General features: G+C 33.7%; 2 protein-coding genes across 5 annotated transcripts in view; both read left to right on the top strand.

Moving 5' to 3' along the window:
- The window catches only part of LOC126888763 (activated Cdc42 kinase-like), a 1,045,651-nt gene that overhangs the window by 925,603 nt on the left and 103,840 nt on the right, over window positions 1-16,208 (top strand). The gene's annotated exons all lie outside the window — the stretch shown is intronic.
- On the top strand, window positions 11,680-13,621 carry LOC126888765 (uncharacterized). Its single transcript, XM_050657149.1, has 2 exons — window positions 11,680-13,133; window positions 13,193-13,621. The coding sequence occupies exons 1-2, from the start codon at window positions 12,863-12,865 to the stop codon at window positions 13,363-13,365; spliced, it is 444 nt and encodes a 147-aa protein (XP_050513106.1). The 5' UTR covers window positions 11,680-12,862; the 3' UTR covers window positions 13,366-13,621.

The following is a 16,208-nucleotide window of genomic DNA, read 5'->3' as shown; positions in this document are numbered from 1 at the left end:
ACAGCTTCCTGTTTTCAGAATAGACGAGATCCATTTTTTTTTCGAAGTCAAAATTGAAATATCCAAATACACTTCGTCAAAAGACTTCGATCCGGAAACTTGTGTTTGAGGAAAGGAATTCTACTATGAATTCGTCTTCCACATAGAAAATAAGGTTTGTTATATTTCGAAAGTTTCTTCCGATGTGGCCAAAGTTTCTGGTGATATCCCATCTCTAGAAAACAAGGTTTCTATTAACATCTCTGAGGTCACCTCTGACTTCGACATTAAAATATTGTCATTGTTATAAAGTTCCTGTAGATATTTTGTCTTTCAAAAAAAGATGAAATAGGTAGAAAAGTTAATAGAGGAAACAGGGACAATAGACAAAGGAATTTAACCCATTTCAGCAGAGACAAAAGACGATAAAGTGAAATGTAAATTGGAGTCACGGTCGACATTTGACGGGAGCGGAGGTCCTGTTCGTATTAAGTTCCAAGTTCCAATTTCGGACCGAAAGTCGTCATGAAACAATTACATGAATTAGTTTAAATCAGCTGCAATAGCGAATAGATGGTCCGAATAAAAAAGGCTGAAAACCTATATCTATTGCACTTCGAGGAGATGCCTTGGATGTGCTTCATACCATAGCCGTAGATTAGAGAGATGATTTCGAACAGCTTAAGAACAGACTAAACAGGCGATAGGATCACGCACACTTGGAGTATGTCGAAGAATATAAGGTAAATATTGCCAGGTTAGTACAATATACGTATCCAACAGCTCCCAAAGGCATGATGGGAAAGTTGGAAGCTCAAACATTTATTAAAGGTCTTCGGGATCATGGAATGCAGTGAATACTGCGAATAGCTCGTCACAAGAACAGCTTCTTTGAAATGTCGTGAATATAGTATATATTATGTATATTATGTAATAGTGAAATACATTGTTGGTGGATACCGGAGCTACCAGGGCCATTATACGACCGACAGTTATAAATAGTGGTAAGAAACTTTTACCAACGAAGTTGCGACTGCGGACTGCCACAGGTAAAATTCCAACACCCACGGAGAAATGCAGATATAATTAAGAATTGGGAAAAAAAGGTCGTCCATACTGTCAGAGTTGCTGACATCGAAGAGGATGTTATATTAGAAATGGACTTAATGAATTTGTTTGGATGCCTAATGGATTGCTAATGGATCCAGTTATGCCTGAGAGGAGTGAAACGATTTTAGTGGCGCCCCTGCAGGTAATTGTGGAAGAAGGAACACCTGTTATAATGGAGCCTTGGTACCACGATGAGGACGTTGACCGAGGAATCATAATTGGAAAGGACTTGGTGACTTCTACTAAAGAAATTTCTATAAGACTTATTAAGGTCAATGACTACCCAGTGATCACCAAAAAAGATACGAAAGTAGGAATCTGTGTAGATGTGACGCCCACAACGAGAGGTTCGACCAAATGGTTGCAGTTGCTGGTCAGTCTATAAATTAGGTGGAGAAAAGGAGATTAAGGGAATTTCTTTGGCGATATCATGGCATATTTGTACCAGAAGGAGGAAAGGCAGGAAGAACTACCCCTGTTAAACATAAAAGTAATACTTGTAACGCTAAACCAATTCGTCAAACAGTTTAGAACTGTTTTACGTCAATCAGAGGAAACTGAAAATATTGTTCAGGCAATGAAGAAAGTCGGAGTGATAGAACTTTCTACCAGGCCAGGGATCTCTCCGTTAGTTATGGTCAAGAAGAAAGACGGAACTACGAGGTTCTGTGTGGATTACCGTTTGTTAAACAATATTACCAAAAAGGATAGTTACAGTTTGTCAAATATACGGTCATACTTGGCCCATTGATATTAGGCTCCACCTAAGAAGCGCATTCAACAGAAACATAATTCACTGAATGCGCTTCCACTTATTTTTCTACGCGAGTGGACAAAATCGCCAAGTATCACCGTATGTTTGACAAGCTGTCCCCGTAACACGAATCAATGATACGTTGGATATATTGGCTGGAAGAGAATTATTTTCTACGTTGGACTTGGAAGTCTTGATATTGGTAGGTAGAAATGGACCCAATGGATAAGGAAAAGATAGCCTTTACCACAAGATCCGGATTGTGGCAATTCAACGTTATGATATTTGGACTCTGTAATACTCCTGCGACATTTTGAGAGCTTTACGTAAAACCTGTTGACAGGGTTATCTTGGAAAACGTGCCTGGTATTTTTTGACGACGCAATTGTCTTCGTGGAGACTCTTTTGAAGACCATTTGAAGAATTTAGAAGACGTTTTTAATCGACTGAAAGCTTCCCTATTGATGTCAAAACCCAAGAAGGGCCAGTTATTTCAAAGTAAAGTCAACTATCTAGGTCATAAAGTCAGTAAAGAAGTAGTGACTGTGATAAGGGAAAAATCGATTCCATTCAGGAATGACTAGAACCCACTGACAAACATCAAATGAGTTTTATTTGACTATATACTTACTATCTAAGGTTCATTAAGAAGTTTTCACGTATCATTGTCATTAACGCGACTTACGTAAGAAGCAAGAGATTACAATTGGAATGGAGACTGCCAAATTTCCTTTCGAAACCTTAATGAAGTATTTAATCACAGCAGCATTAAAAGAGTATCCACTGCCAGGAGGAGAGTTTATCTTAGATACAGATTACAGATGCAAGTAACATATGAATTTGCAGAGTGCTATCTCAGATCAAAGGGACAGAAACGTATTCTTGGATATTTTAGTAAAGTGCTTTCAAAACCTCAGCGAGAGTATTGTGTCACGAAAAATGAATTTCTAGAAGTAGTGAAATCAGTAGAATACTTCTATCAGTACCTCTAAGGAAGGAAGTTTCTAATCCGAACGACCATGCCCCAACCACTTGGTTAAGGCAGTTTAAGATCCCAGAAGGTCACATGGATTGAACGACTCAAAGATACAATTTCAAAATTGAGCATCGGGCAGGAATTAGTCACAGGAACGCCGATTCTCTTTCTAGAAGTTAGTACCCAGCAGAGTCCGTACCCATTGCAACAAAACATAATCAAAGAAAGGAGTACTGCTAAAAACAACGGTGGTCGACGACGAGTGGACGCCTACTAAGATCAGGGGCGAACAAGGGAAAGATCCAATTTTACAGAAAATTCTTAAATTGGAAGAAGAAAATCGTCAACCATCTTGTCAAGAAATATCAAGCCTAAGTAGTTAAGAGGCGTTGGGCCCTGTGGAACTCCTTTATAACGAAAAACAGCTTGCTTAAACGAGTACTGGAAAATGATGATGGTATAGCGAAGAGAACACAATTGATGATTACAAAGAGCAGAGAAGAGCCGAAGTATTTCGTTAGTTATACATGACAGTCCATCTTGAAGACATTTCTATGTAAATAAAACCCTTCAGAGAATGCGGGAACGGTTTAATTAGATGAATAGTTTCGACGATGTAAAGAGATGGTGTAAGGAATGTACTAACTTGCCACGAGTACTGGAACTTATCGAAAAGGAAGGCTCCTACGAGGCAATACAATGTTAGATGTCCGTTTGAGAGAAAGCAAAAGAAAGCAAAAATGGATGCAAGTAGATATTATATTGATCGTATTGAATTACTTCACTAAAGAACATAAAAACTACAGGCTATTACTCGTAAATCGGATGGAATGGTAGAGCGAATAAATAGGGCAGTTGACAAGCATTTGATAAATATTTTGTCCAATCAGCAGCGAAATTGATATCCGTAACTTCCGTTCTTCGCAATGACTTACATATGTGAGTACCTTGTGATTTAGAGTTTGGATGTCGATGGATAAGACGTAGCTGGTGAAGATTATGTAAATGGATTGCGAAGAAGAATGGAGATCCGTAAACCGAACATCCCTTATGTTTTATGAAGGACCACAAAGTCTGACTCGATAATTCGAATAAGCGAATGGGTTATTCTCCCAAGGTCTGACAAGGTCCGTCCTTAAGTAAGGAGTAGATTAACGACGTTATCTACCGAATAAGCAAAATTCCGATGGGAAGGCGGATGATAGTATCTACACAACAACCGGCTGGCGTCAATTCAAAGAGACCACGTCAAAGGTGAAGAAGTGGAAATAAACCAAGTCCAAGAAGTACGTAACCTCATGTTTGATGAATTCATAAATGCCTATGGAGGTACCAATAGAGCAAAACATGATGTTGTCACTGAAGAAAACCAAGATCTGCCACTTATAGATGACTACTCACTGACCCATACAATCCTGACCGCTATTTAAGATGCACAAGGGTTGGAATCCGACTTTCAAAGGAAGTTTGGCTGAGTTGCAGAACTTCAATGCCAATTGACAACTTCGGGAAAAGCTGTGAAACTCCAAGATGCATGACGTTACATTCCCCAGCTGGTAATGAAAGACACTGCCCATGACCAACCTACCTACCTACCTAGTATAAAAAGCCTTACTTCCATTGAGAGCCTAAGTCTAGTGATTATTATGCATTTAACTTAGAAAATTATATATTCCTTGACGGGTAATTGCATATTAAAACGGACTTATTCTTGTAGATGTATAGTTGGTTAACGATTACAATACTCTAAATAGATAACCAATCAATGATGCGAATAAAGATAATTTGACACAAAAGTAATCTATCGTCACAGTATTTTCACAATATCATATGGTAAAATGGCAATTGTAATTTCTAGGTTAGTATTTTTCAGCAATCTTGATATTTTTCAATATCTTGCACTGGACAATTTTCTTTGTGACAAGGTGATAGGAAAATACAGCGTGTTTTATATGTTTATTCATTGGTATTTTTTAATTTTTCCGAATGTATATTCATTGAAAATGAATTCTGGTTTGGAGCCCAAAACGTCAAAAATAATATGCAAATATGTAATATTATTATTGTGGCTTGTTCCCAGTATTCTCCCCAAAAATATATAGTCATATCTTAAGTTGGAAAGTACGTAGGTAGGTTATTATTATTATATGCAACAGCTAATAAGTAATTCATAGAAAGTATTAATATTTTTTTGGTCGATAACATTTTCAATTTTTGAAAAATTGAAAAATATGTATGTTTAAATCATATGGTGAAATGAGTATCTATCGTCTTTATGACTGGTCACGATCTATAAATATAGTGAATGTTCATAAAAATATGAGTATTTCAGAAATGACAAGAAAAAAAACACACAGAAGCCAGAGAGAAATTTTATGAAGATTTCCAAGAGGTGGTAAATGCAATACCAAAAACATCCGCAGTTATTGTTATGGTAGACATAAATAATATAAGAATGGCAATGATCTGATACTAGGCATAAAGCAAAAATTAATGAAAGTATACAAAAGAAAATGAACTCTTTTGAACTTCTGCGTACAAAATGAATAGGTACAGAATTAATGTTGTACATTTCTATGCTTTATGATGCAAGATTAAAACAAAAATGTATATCTACTTTTATCAACACAACTGGCACAAATCAATAATAAACTAAGTACCTACATTCTTACAAATAGAAATGAACATTACAAACAAGCATTAAATGTACGGAGCCATTAATAGGTCTGGATCCCGCGTATGAAAAAAAGCTGATTAATAGCAAGCTGAAAATTTGTTAATAGCTTAAGGGTGTGTAGTCGGACAAACTTTGATATATTGGAACACTGAAACAGGGGAAGTTTTAATTGTGGAACAAGTTAAAAATTTGGAGCGGTCAGACCACGAAAACGTCACATGTATTTTGTCCGACAGAACTTCCAATTGATTTGTTACCCTTTCATTAAACTCTCATGTAAAAATCAGGCTGGTATTTATCACCAAATGGGCATTATAATGAGTGGAACACGTAGAAAATGCCAAATGACAGGAATTATGACAGGTGATAAATAGCGGTCTGATTTTTGCATGAGAATTTAATGAAAGGGTAACAAATCAATTAGAAGTTTTGTCGGACAAAATACATGTGACGTTTTCTGGTCTGACCGTTCCAAATTTTTAACCTGTTCCACAATTAAAACTTCCCCTGTTCCAGTGTTCCCATATATCAAAGTTTGTCAGACTAGACACTCTTAAGCTATTAACAAATTTTCAGCTTGCTATTAATCAACTTTTTTTTCATACGCGGGATCCAGACCTATATTTTATTTTTATTTATAAACAGTTACATTTATATTCTGAATTATAAAATTATATAGCTTATTCGTTCTTAAATAAAAAGATGTGTTTATTATGCAATTTCAAAATCAAAACGTGTGGAAGAAATGTCTGTGAAACAAAATATCTTCCTTTATTAGTTACTATTAATAACATACCTACTGCGTACCATTACATTTTTCAACACATAAAGATTAACGATAACAGCACCAGCAATTTGCGTCAGATCGGATGATACAATATCCAGGCAACAGTGTTGCCAGCTGAGCGGAGTCTATAGTGTCGTTTCTTAGTTTTACATATGAACGATATACACCTTCAATATACTCATAAAAGCGCTATACAACGGAATTACAAGCGACCTTACGGACTCATTTTGTTTTAGGATTTGCAGCTATCCTACGATACCCACAATATTTGTAACATATTTGTTTAGTAGGTAGAGGTCTCTAGTTTCTCCCTCAACAAAATTTTGGTAGAAAATGACCATCCGTTTAAAGAAATATATGAAAAACATTACGGCCTCCGTATATTGAGTCCGTAAATCGCTTGAGTCCGTTGTGTATGGTCAAATCCCTAATGCAGCGTCGTAATATTAGTAGGATATATATATATATATATATATATATATATATATATATATATACAGAGAAGGGCTAAATTATGGAATAAATTAATTTTCTCTAAAATGGACGACTTTGGAGAAAAATCCCGAAACAGGTCGATTTTGATTTTTAAATTACAATTTTTTGGCATATATTTCATACTAGTGACGTCATTCATCTGGGCGTGATGACGTAATCGATGATTTTTTTAAATGAGAATAGGTGCCGTGTGGCACCTCATTTGAAAGGGTGTTATTCTCTATTCAATAATATAAACATTAATATCATTATTTATACAGGGTGGCCAAAAAATAAATTTTTGAATTAAATTAATTGACGAAAAAAGAAGAATGTATGCAATTTATTTAACTCAAAATACATTCTATCACTTTCAGAAAATAGAAAATAATGTTTATTTGGCAAATAAACATTGCTTTTCGCTTAAATTAAATGTTCAAACTGCCAAGTGGTAGGTGGGAGGCTGTTTGTGATTTAATTTAAGCGAAAAGAAATGTTTATTTGTGAAATAAGCATTTTTTTCTATTTACTGACAGCAATACAATGTATTTTTAGTTAAATAAATTACATACATTCTTCTTTTTGCGTCAATTAATTTAATTCAAAAATTATTTTTTTGGTCACCCTCTATAAATAATGATATTATTATTTATATTACTGAATAGAGAATTGAACACCGTTTCAAATGAGGTGCCACACGACCCCTATTCCCATTTAAAAAAATCATTGATTACGTCATCACGCCCAGATGGATGACGTCACTAGTATGAAATATATGCAAAAAAATTGTAATTTAAAAATAAAAATCGACCTGTTTCGCGATTTTTCTCCAAAGTGGTCCATTTTAGATAAAATTAATTTATTCCATAATTTAGCCCCTCTCCGTATATATATATATATATATATATATATATATATATATATATATATATATATATATATATATATATATATATATATATATATATATATATATATATATACCCCACCATGTTTCACTCTTCCATTCATTGACATTTTTCATATGTTAGGTCGTCCGACCGACATAGCTCCACAGTATATGGAGGAGCGAAAGAAATCAATGTAAATCGATTTAATTGATCATATTTCACCTTTCTACAACTTTTTAGAGGGACGACTTATTATGGTTTTTTTAACATTTTGTATAATTTAGTTTGAGACATGACCGAGAGTTGCGGCGGCGCCACCGCTCTACGTATATTGACTGCAGTATACGAAATGTAGGTATTTCCGATGGTAGGTCTTCCGCTGAATATATGTTTATATTTTTACATAGCATAGGTATTCCGCAAATCGGGCAACACTGCATGCAATTAAATCTATTTTAGGAATATTCGACTGTTGGTCTCTCGCGTCGTTTATCGCCTAATATCTTGAAGTATTAGCACCGTTTATTTATGACTACCTATATAGTGGTTTCATAAATAAATGCGTGTATAATTTTTCAGTGTTTTTTTATTTTTGATGTTTTTTGTTTCTGTTTTTTTTTGGTTTTGTTATTTTTTCCATTGTTTATTAAACTATGTTTATTTGTGTGTTCATTCTAGTTTTTCAGTGGATTTAGTAGTTATTTTTTATATTTGTTTTATTTTGTTTAATCTTACATTTGATTTAGATGTGTTTACATATAATTCTATAATATAGATCAAAACATACATTTCGCTATTCTTACTATTATATTAATTATATTAATTAAAATTAATATAGTGAGTTTTAGTCCACGACAAACGCATGGGCATTTTAATTCCAATTATATTTATGTAATGTATTATCGTTTATTAGTAAATATACCTGTATTTTAATAATTAATACATACATACATAATCGATTGCCTCTTATACCCATAGGTTATATGCTGCTCTCTGCAAATTTCCGCCACTTCTTCCTATCTGCTGCTAAAACTTTTGCTTCTTTCCACGATGTTCCTCTTTTCTCCAGTATTTCGTTTACATTAGTGTTCCAGCTTTTGCTTGGTGTACCCCTCGTGCTTTTATCCACTGCTTTGGCCTCCCATGCCATTTTCACTTCTATGTAACCAGTCATTCTTATCATGTGTCCAGCCCATTTAACGTCTTTTCTTTAATTTTTTCGTTTAAAGTTTTTTACCTGTAGTTCATGTCTTATATCTTCGTTTCTTCTTTTGTCTAATCTTCTTGCTCCCACCACTATTCTAAACTATCTCATTTTTGTAGCTTGTAATCTTTTCCTTTGTCTGTCGTTCAGTACCAAGTTTTCTGCCCCGTATATTTTAATTGTCTGTATAATTAATAATATTAAATATATCGTGTATATTTATCTATCAACGGTATTATTTATATTATTTTAAAGTGCGCATGCTCCACTTGTCGTGGACTAGTCCTTGACTGTCTCCGCGAACACACTTAATAGTACGGGATCCGAATAGGAGGTCGAAATGTACCCATCTGCTTGCCGGATGAAACATTTTTTTTATTAAATTTTATACATAGACAAACACTACCAGCATGGGTTGCCTATCAAAATCGTGTCATAGCTATCCTTGAGGGTAGGGGTTGAAATCAACATTTTAAGCACATTTTTTTGAATTTTTTTTGAAAGTATGAGAGAATAATTTTATTTTTAAATTAAATAAGCATATTAAGTATAATTCGAAAACTATTTAAAAAAAAATTCAAGAAAAAATATTGAAAAATAAGCCAACGGTGGACATCAGAATTTATCATTGGATCATGGTAGACAAAAAATTCAAAAAGATTTTATTAGCTTATGACTTCTCGAGGTAACGCTGTCAAGTTTCTTTTAGTTTTAATGATCTTTGACTTTTTAGTATCACTCAGAAGACAAAACAATGAAATTTTTTACAGAAAAAAGGGTGAAAATCAACATATTCATAATTGTTAAACAAAATATAAGCATAAAACAAAGTGTATTACGATATCTCGACAGTGTTACCTAAAGGAATGTCTAACGAAAATATGTACAAAATTCCAGGTGAGTTGGTCAAGTGGTTTTTGAGTTACAATGTCTAAAGTCTTTGAAAATAGCAGTTTTGAGAAAAACGCTTTTAAAGTATTGTCAACTTTTATTTTAATTTTTTTTTGTCTGTCAAAACATATAGTGATGCAAACCGGAATGTTTTTGAATCGCGGGGTAATTTACAAAAAAAAATGAGAACAGCTGTTGACCGTTTCTCACTAATCTCAAGCGCGCTGGCGCGAAGATACTGCAAACCGAGTCGAAGGTAGGAAGATAGTGTTGAATATCCCTATCTTCGGCTCGCTTTGCAGCAGGTTCGCGTTAGCACGCTTGAACGTAAGAACAACGGTCAGCAGCTGTTCACATTTTCTTTTGTAAATTACTCCGCGATTCAAAAAGATATTCCGGTGTACATCATTTGACGATTTTACAGACAAAAAAGAAATTGAAAATAAAAGTTGACAATACTTTAAACGCCTTTTCCTCAAAACTGCTTTTTTCAAAGGCTGTAGACATTGCAACTCAAGAACTACTTGACCGACCCACCTGGAATTGCGTATATATTTTCTTTAGACATTCCTTGAGGTAACGCTGTCGACATATTTTTTGCTTTATGCTTATCATTTAACAATAATAAATATGTTGATTTTCGCCCTTTTTTTGTGCAAAAAACTACGCCCTCCCCCTTAGGGATTGCTATGACACGATTTTGATAGACAACTCATGCTGGTCGAGTTTGTCTATATATGAAATTTAATAAAAAAAAATGTTTCATCCGGCAAGCAGATGGGTACATTTCTAAGTCCTATTCGGATCTTAGACTATATGTCTGTATAACAAATTTAATCAAAAATGGCAAATAAATATTACATATTAACGTCAAATATTTTAAATGTGTATATGTTTAATGCCAAATTGTGGAGTCATGCACGGAGCGAATAGTTAATTTAATGTATATTTTTTTTTCGGCGAGTACCTACTCAAATCTAAGCGTTCAAGCTTAAATAACGAGAAAACGGTGCATTTTATAACATACACTTACTTAACACTTGTCAAAGTACTTTGAAATAACTATTAACTGAGCTACAGAAGAAGTTGATAGCATCAAAATTTATGCTCCAAACATTTTTCCAAGCAAATGTTATTGTTTTTTTTTCATAACTCCGTTAATTTTTATTATATCAGGTTGATCCAAAAACCATTTCAAAGGCAATTTTATTAGCTATAAAATTTTATTAAATTTAAATACATTTTTTAAAAGGATTAATTAAAGGGCCCCGGTTACATGGTTTTCGCAGTAAAATTTAGGCTTCAAGTGTTTCTGTCTCGGTTATTTTGTATCCTTCAAAAATAAAAAAAAGACAAGTAAAATATTTGCTAACAAAGAAACATAAATTTCGTTCTGTGTCAAAAAAAAACTCTATAAATAAACAGGTCAAAATTTATGATGTCATTACTTATGCCAAAAATAAAAAAGTCGCACAGGGATTACTAAATATTTTAATTTTTGTGGAAATGGCGTCTGTTTTATTTTTCACTTTTTCCTAAAAAATCGAAAGGTCCTTCTATTAAAAGTTTTTTCAAGTAAGGAATTTATTAGATGTTTAATAATTAATTTTATTCATTTTAAGTTCAATTCTCTCTTAAGGCTGGAAGATGAGTAGGTTTTCTTGAGAGGGGGTTGTAGCTCAATAATCAAAATGCGCGAATTTTAAGAGTTTAATCTTATACTTTATATGCTATACGAATTATATCTGCGGTACAATAAATATTTTAATCTTTCCCAACGTTTTTCGCTTTGTTGAATCAATTAAAGGGTTGTTTGGGGGGTTAAGACAACGATGACAAGACTACGATGATATCTGTTACATGACAAGAAAGCTAATAGAGGAATATAGGAAATGGAGACTAGAGAGCAAAGAGACAAATATATGAATGTCGATGGAACGCAGCAGGACTTGCTACTAGACGGAGGAGAAACAATTAGTAAATGTAACGATTATAAATACCTGGAGCTAAAACCACGAAAATCACGAACACTGGACGGAGCCATTAAAAACGGAATATTCAGGGCAGGAAAGCAATTACGCTTTTAAACTCAGTACTCTAGGACAAGCAGATAAACAATCAAAACAAGAAATAGATCTATAATGCCGTAGTATAAAGCATTATAACGTACAGCTGCACAGTATGGCATATGAAGGAAAAATCAAAACAAATGTTAGAGGTCACCGAAATGGATTTCTGGAAGATCAAGACGAGAACATGTCACCAATGAAAGGATACGAGAAATAATGAAGGTCACACATACAATAAATGAGGAAATCAACTAAATATAAGTAAGATGGTTTGGTCACGTACAAAGAATGGATGAGGATAGAATCCCAAAACAAGTACAAAACTCTCATATATAGCTCGTAATTTATCGCAGTTGTTTTTTAATTTGTGCAAAGTGGGGGGATCAGCCCAATAGGGGTATGACAAATACATACCACAAGAATAAAGAGAACTTATGAATAAAAAACTGATGATGTTTTCTAATAGAATCTTACGAGCTTCCAGGATCTGATTATAATACACATATTTATAAATAGAATAGATGCCTACATTCTTTATAAGTATGGATTTTTCTAGTTGAAGAATTAATGTTTTATCAATAACTTTAAGATTCCAAACTCGTTTTAGGGCAAATGCTGAAGTAATAACATAATTTACTAAAATATCTTTGTTATATTGATTCAAATTTACGGAACCCGAGTTAAATAACAAAAGAATAAACAAAATTTACACCTTACAGACATTAACACGTTAAGCCCCATGTGTACCACACTGGCACACACTCTAGTTTTATCTGGGACCGTGTGTACCTATCAGGCCACAGCGAAGTGTCGTGTTCCTAATGCCGTGGCTCGTCGAGGATCGCATTTGCCGTGCTTTCTTATGTATAAATGTGTGTAAACGGTCTGTGGTAAACAAAATCAGAGGTTGGTCCGTTAAACCACGTGTTCACAAACAGGTTAGGTTATAATTTCTAACATGCTTCAGTCAGTATCGGTTCGAACGTCTAACGAGGCTAACACTATTTTCTCTTCAGTTTTTTGTTAAAAAGTGGAACTAAAAAATAAGATAATGTTCCGTAAAGGACTATCGGAAGACGAACTTCGCAGACTTGCTGAGGAGAGTGACTTTAGTGATAGTAGTATGTCTGAAAGTACGTTTTATGATTCTGATGCCGATCCAGTGTACAATGAAAATGTTACTGATGGTTCTTCAGACTCATACAGTAGTGAATATGAGTCTCGTAGAAAAAAAGCTAAAATTTGCAAACAAACACAAAATTGCAAAGAATTTACTGCAGGTTCTAGTTCTAACCAAAAGGAGGCTGATACAAGAAGGATAGGTAAATTATTTAAGAATGCACAAATTCGGTTTGTACTTTACTTTTTTTTTGCTTTGTAGAAAAAGCTGAATCTGCAAACGTTAGCCTGGAAGCTGTTATTGACGATGTATCAAGAAATAAAATAACTGCAGGTCCTAGTTGTATCCAAAAGGAGGCTGATACAAGAAGGATAGGTAAGTTATTTAGGAATGCACAAATTCTGTTTGTAGTTTACTTTTTTTTTGCTTTGTAGAAAAAGCTGAATCTGCAAACGTTAGCCTGGAAGCTGTTATTGACGATGTTGTATCAAGAAATAAAATAACATGGAGCGATGTGCCAAATCCAGATGATCTCAATAAGTTCGAACTATCATTTACTTCAGGAATAAATCAGGAAGAACTCGCAAAACTTACAGACCACAAACCAATAGATTTCTACCTACTGTTTATCGACCGTCAAGTGCAAGATTTGTTGGTTACTGAAACTAATAAATACGCCGAACAAACCATAATCGCTGGTATTGTAAATGAGTCAATAACGAAACATTCGCTTATGAGTAACTGGAGACCAATTGACAGAAAAGAATTGCTTCGATTTTTGGCTCTCATTATTTGGATGGGGTTAGACAGAAAACCGAAACTCAGAAATTATTGGAGTAACAATTTACTTTACAAAAATGAAGTTTCTAAAATGTGTGAAATAAGTAGAAGTCGATTTGAAATATTATTACACTTCTTTCACATTTCAGATAACGAGAGCTGCCCACCTGGAAACAGACTCTACAAAATTTCTCCTCTTGTACAAATACTAAATGAAAAGTTTCAGAAAATGTGTACTCCTAGAGAATCGTTATGTATTGACGAAACTATGGTGCCATTTCGTGGTAGACTTAGTTTTTTGCAATACATTCCTGGAAAAAGACACAAATATGGAGTCAAATTGTTTAAACTTTGCGTCGCAGATGGATATACGTACGCCGTTAAAGTGTACGGTGGAAAAGAGATGCAACCATCTGAAAAGTCGTTAGCATCCAGAGTGGTGATGGAACTTATGCAACCGCTTCTAGATACAGGCAGAAGTTTATATACTGGTAATTTTTATACGAGTGTTGACTTGGCTCATGATTTAAATAATAGGAAAACCCATTTAGTCGGAACATTACGTTTCAATAGGAAACATAATCCCAAAGCGGTAGTCAATGCAAAATTAAAAAGAGGTGACATGAAGTATCTACAGAGTAATACAAAAGTTGTTATCGGAAAATGGAAAGATAAACGGGACGTTTTGTTTTTAACGACCAAGGATATTCCTTTGATGATAGATGTTCAAACAAAACGTGGACCTGTTCCCAAACCATCGACCATTGTTGACTATAATTCTGCAAAATCTTTTATCAATGTGTCGGATCAAAAGGCTGCATATAATTCCCCTGTTCGACGAAGTATGAAGTGGTATCGTAAATTGGCTGTGGAATTACTAACAAATACCGCACTTGTGAACTCTTTAGTTCTCTACAAATCTGTTACTGGCAAACATCTCTCAATTACTGAGTTCCGTGAACAGATTGTTCAAAGTCTTTTAATGCCTCAAACAACTTCTGAAAACTCTTTAACAACTTCTGAAAACTCTTTAACAACTCTGCATACGTTGGACGAGAAAGAGAAAAGGGGAAGGTGTTCAGCATGTTACAAGAACTTTTCGAACCGTGAAGGAAGAGCATCAGCGATGAAGAATGCCAAAAGGGTATACACTTTTTGTCCGGCATGTGCCGTTAATACCGCATATATGTGTGTTAAGTGTTTTGTGAATATTCATACATGTTCTTTGAAAAAATAAATTGTTTTTGTATTTTTAAACTTAAAATATCTTAGGGAGAAGGTATTTGATTATCTTCCTGGTGTGAGCCAATATGGCACACATGGTCCACATTAAAACAAATTACAAAAATAATTATAAATAGACCGTGTGTACCCTGTTGGTACATGCTGTTTTTTTACTTAAAAAATGTATTTTGTTTTTATTTTAGAATAGAAATAAATAGTTATACACATTCTTATTTCAAAATTATTAAAAAAATGTTCCGGTCTGACAGAAAAATTATGTCATGATGGTCCGGGGCTTAACGTGTTAATATTATTTTAGAAATCGACTTTTTCATCAACGAAAGTAGGTACATAACGCAATTAAACTAAAACAAAATATACCTATAACATTTTAAAAACAGAGATAATAATATATTTATAATAATTATTATCAGATTCACCACAAGTATTCATTTCATTTAAATGTTAAAAACCACAAAACAAAACCAAATTAAAGCAAAGGTATAACATCAAAAATAAAACTTAAACAAACGCATCACTATGAACAAACAGGTGATTTCATGACGTCACAGTTCTTTTAAAATTTTGCCATGGCGAGACAAACTTCTAAATCTGGCAACACAGGTTGGTTAATCTATTAAATGCATTTTGTAACAAAAATATACTCAGGAAGACCGAAACCTGTTAGAAATGGTTAATGTAATTATACACGTGGAAGATTCAAACATTGCACAACGTAAGGAGGAGAGAAAAATAGTAGATTAAAAAAATAATAAAAAAAAATTATTTATATTTTTCCACACTGCATATCATAAAGGTGTTTCAAGCGATATACTCAAATCGAAAAGTACATATACTCACTCCTTCTGGGAGACGACTTATAGCTGCTTTTCGAAAGGAGGAGTTAAACATACTGGGGTGTATATATATATATATATATATATATATATATATATATATATATATATATATTGATGTGATCTTTATTTATTGATATGAGATAATATTTTTATGTCATTTAATTTAATCAATGCATTAATAATAATCTAATTAATTTACCAGATCACATATCAATATGTTTTCAATCTCAGGGCTTTTTATAAAATTAATTACTTACTTACGTGGCTTCTAAGTATTTCTCAATGGTTCCTAATCGGGATAGGAAAGAAAAGAGTAAAATAATAACACATATGGGTTACAATTGTAATCAAAATATTGTTTATTTTATTTAAATGGCAATCACTGCTTAATATTTGCTATATCTTATTATTCT

Source organism: Diabrotica virgifera, chromosome 7, assembly GCF_917563875.1.
Source record: "Diabrotica virgifera virgifera chromosome 7, PGI_DIABVI_V3a".
NCBI lineage: Eukaryota > Metazoa > Arthropoda > Insecta > Coleoptera > Chrysomelidae > Diabrotica > Diabrotica virgifera.
Note: the sequence above shows the minus strand (reverse complement) of the source record. Positions and strands in the feature narration are given on the sequence as shown.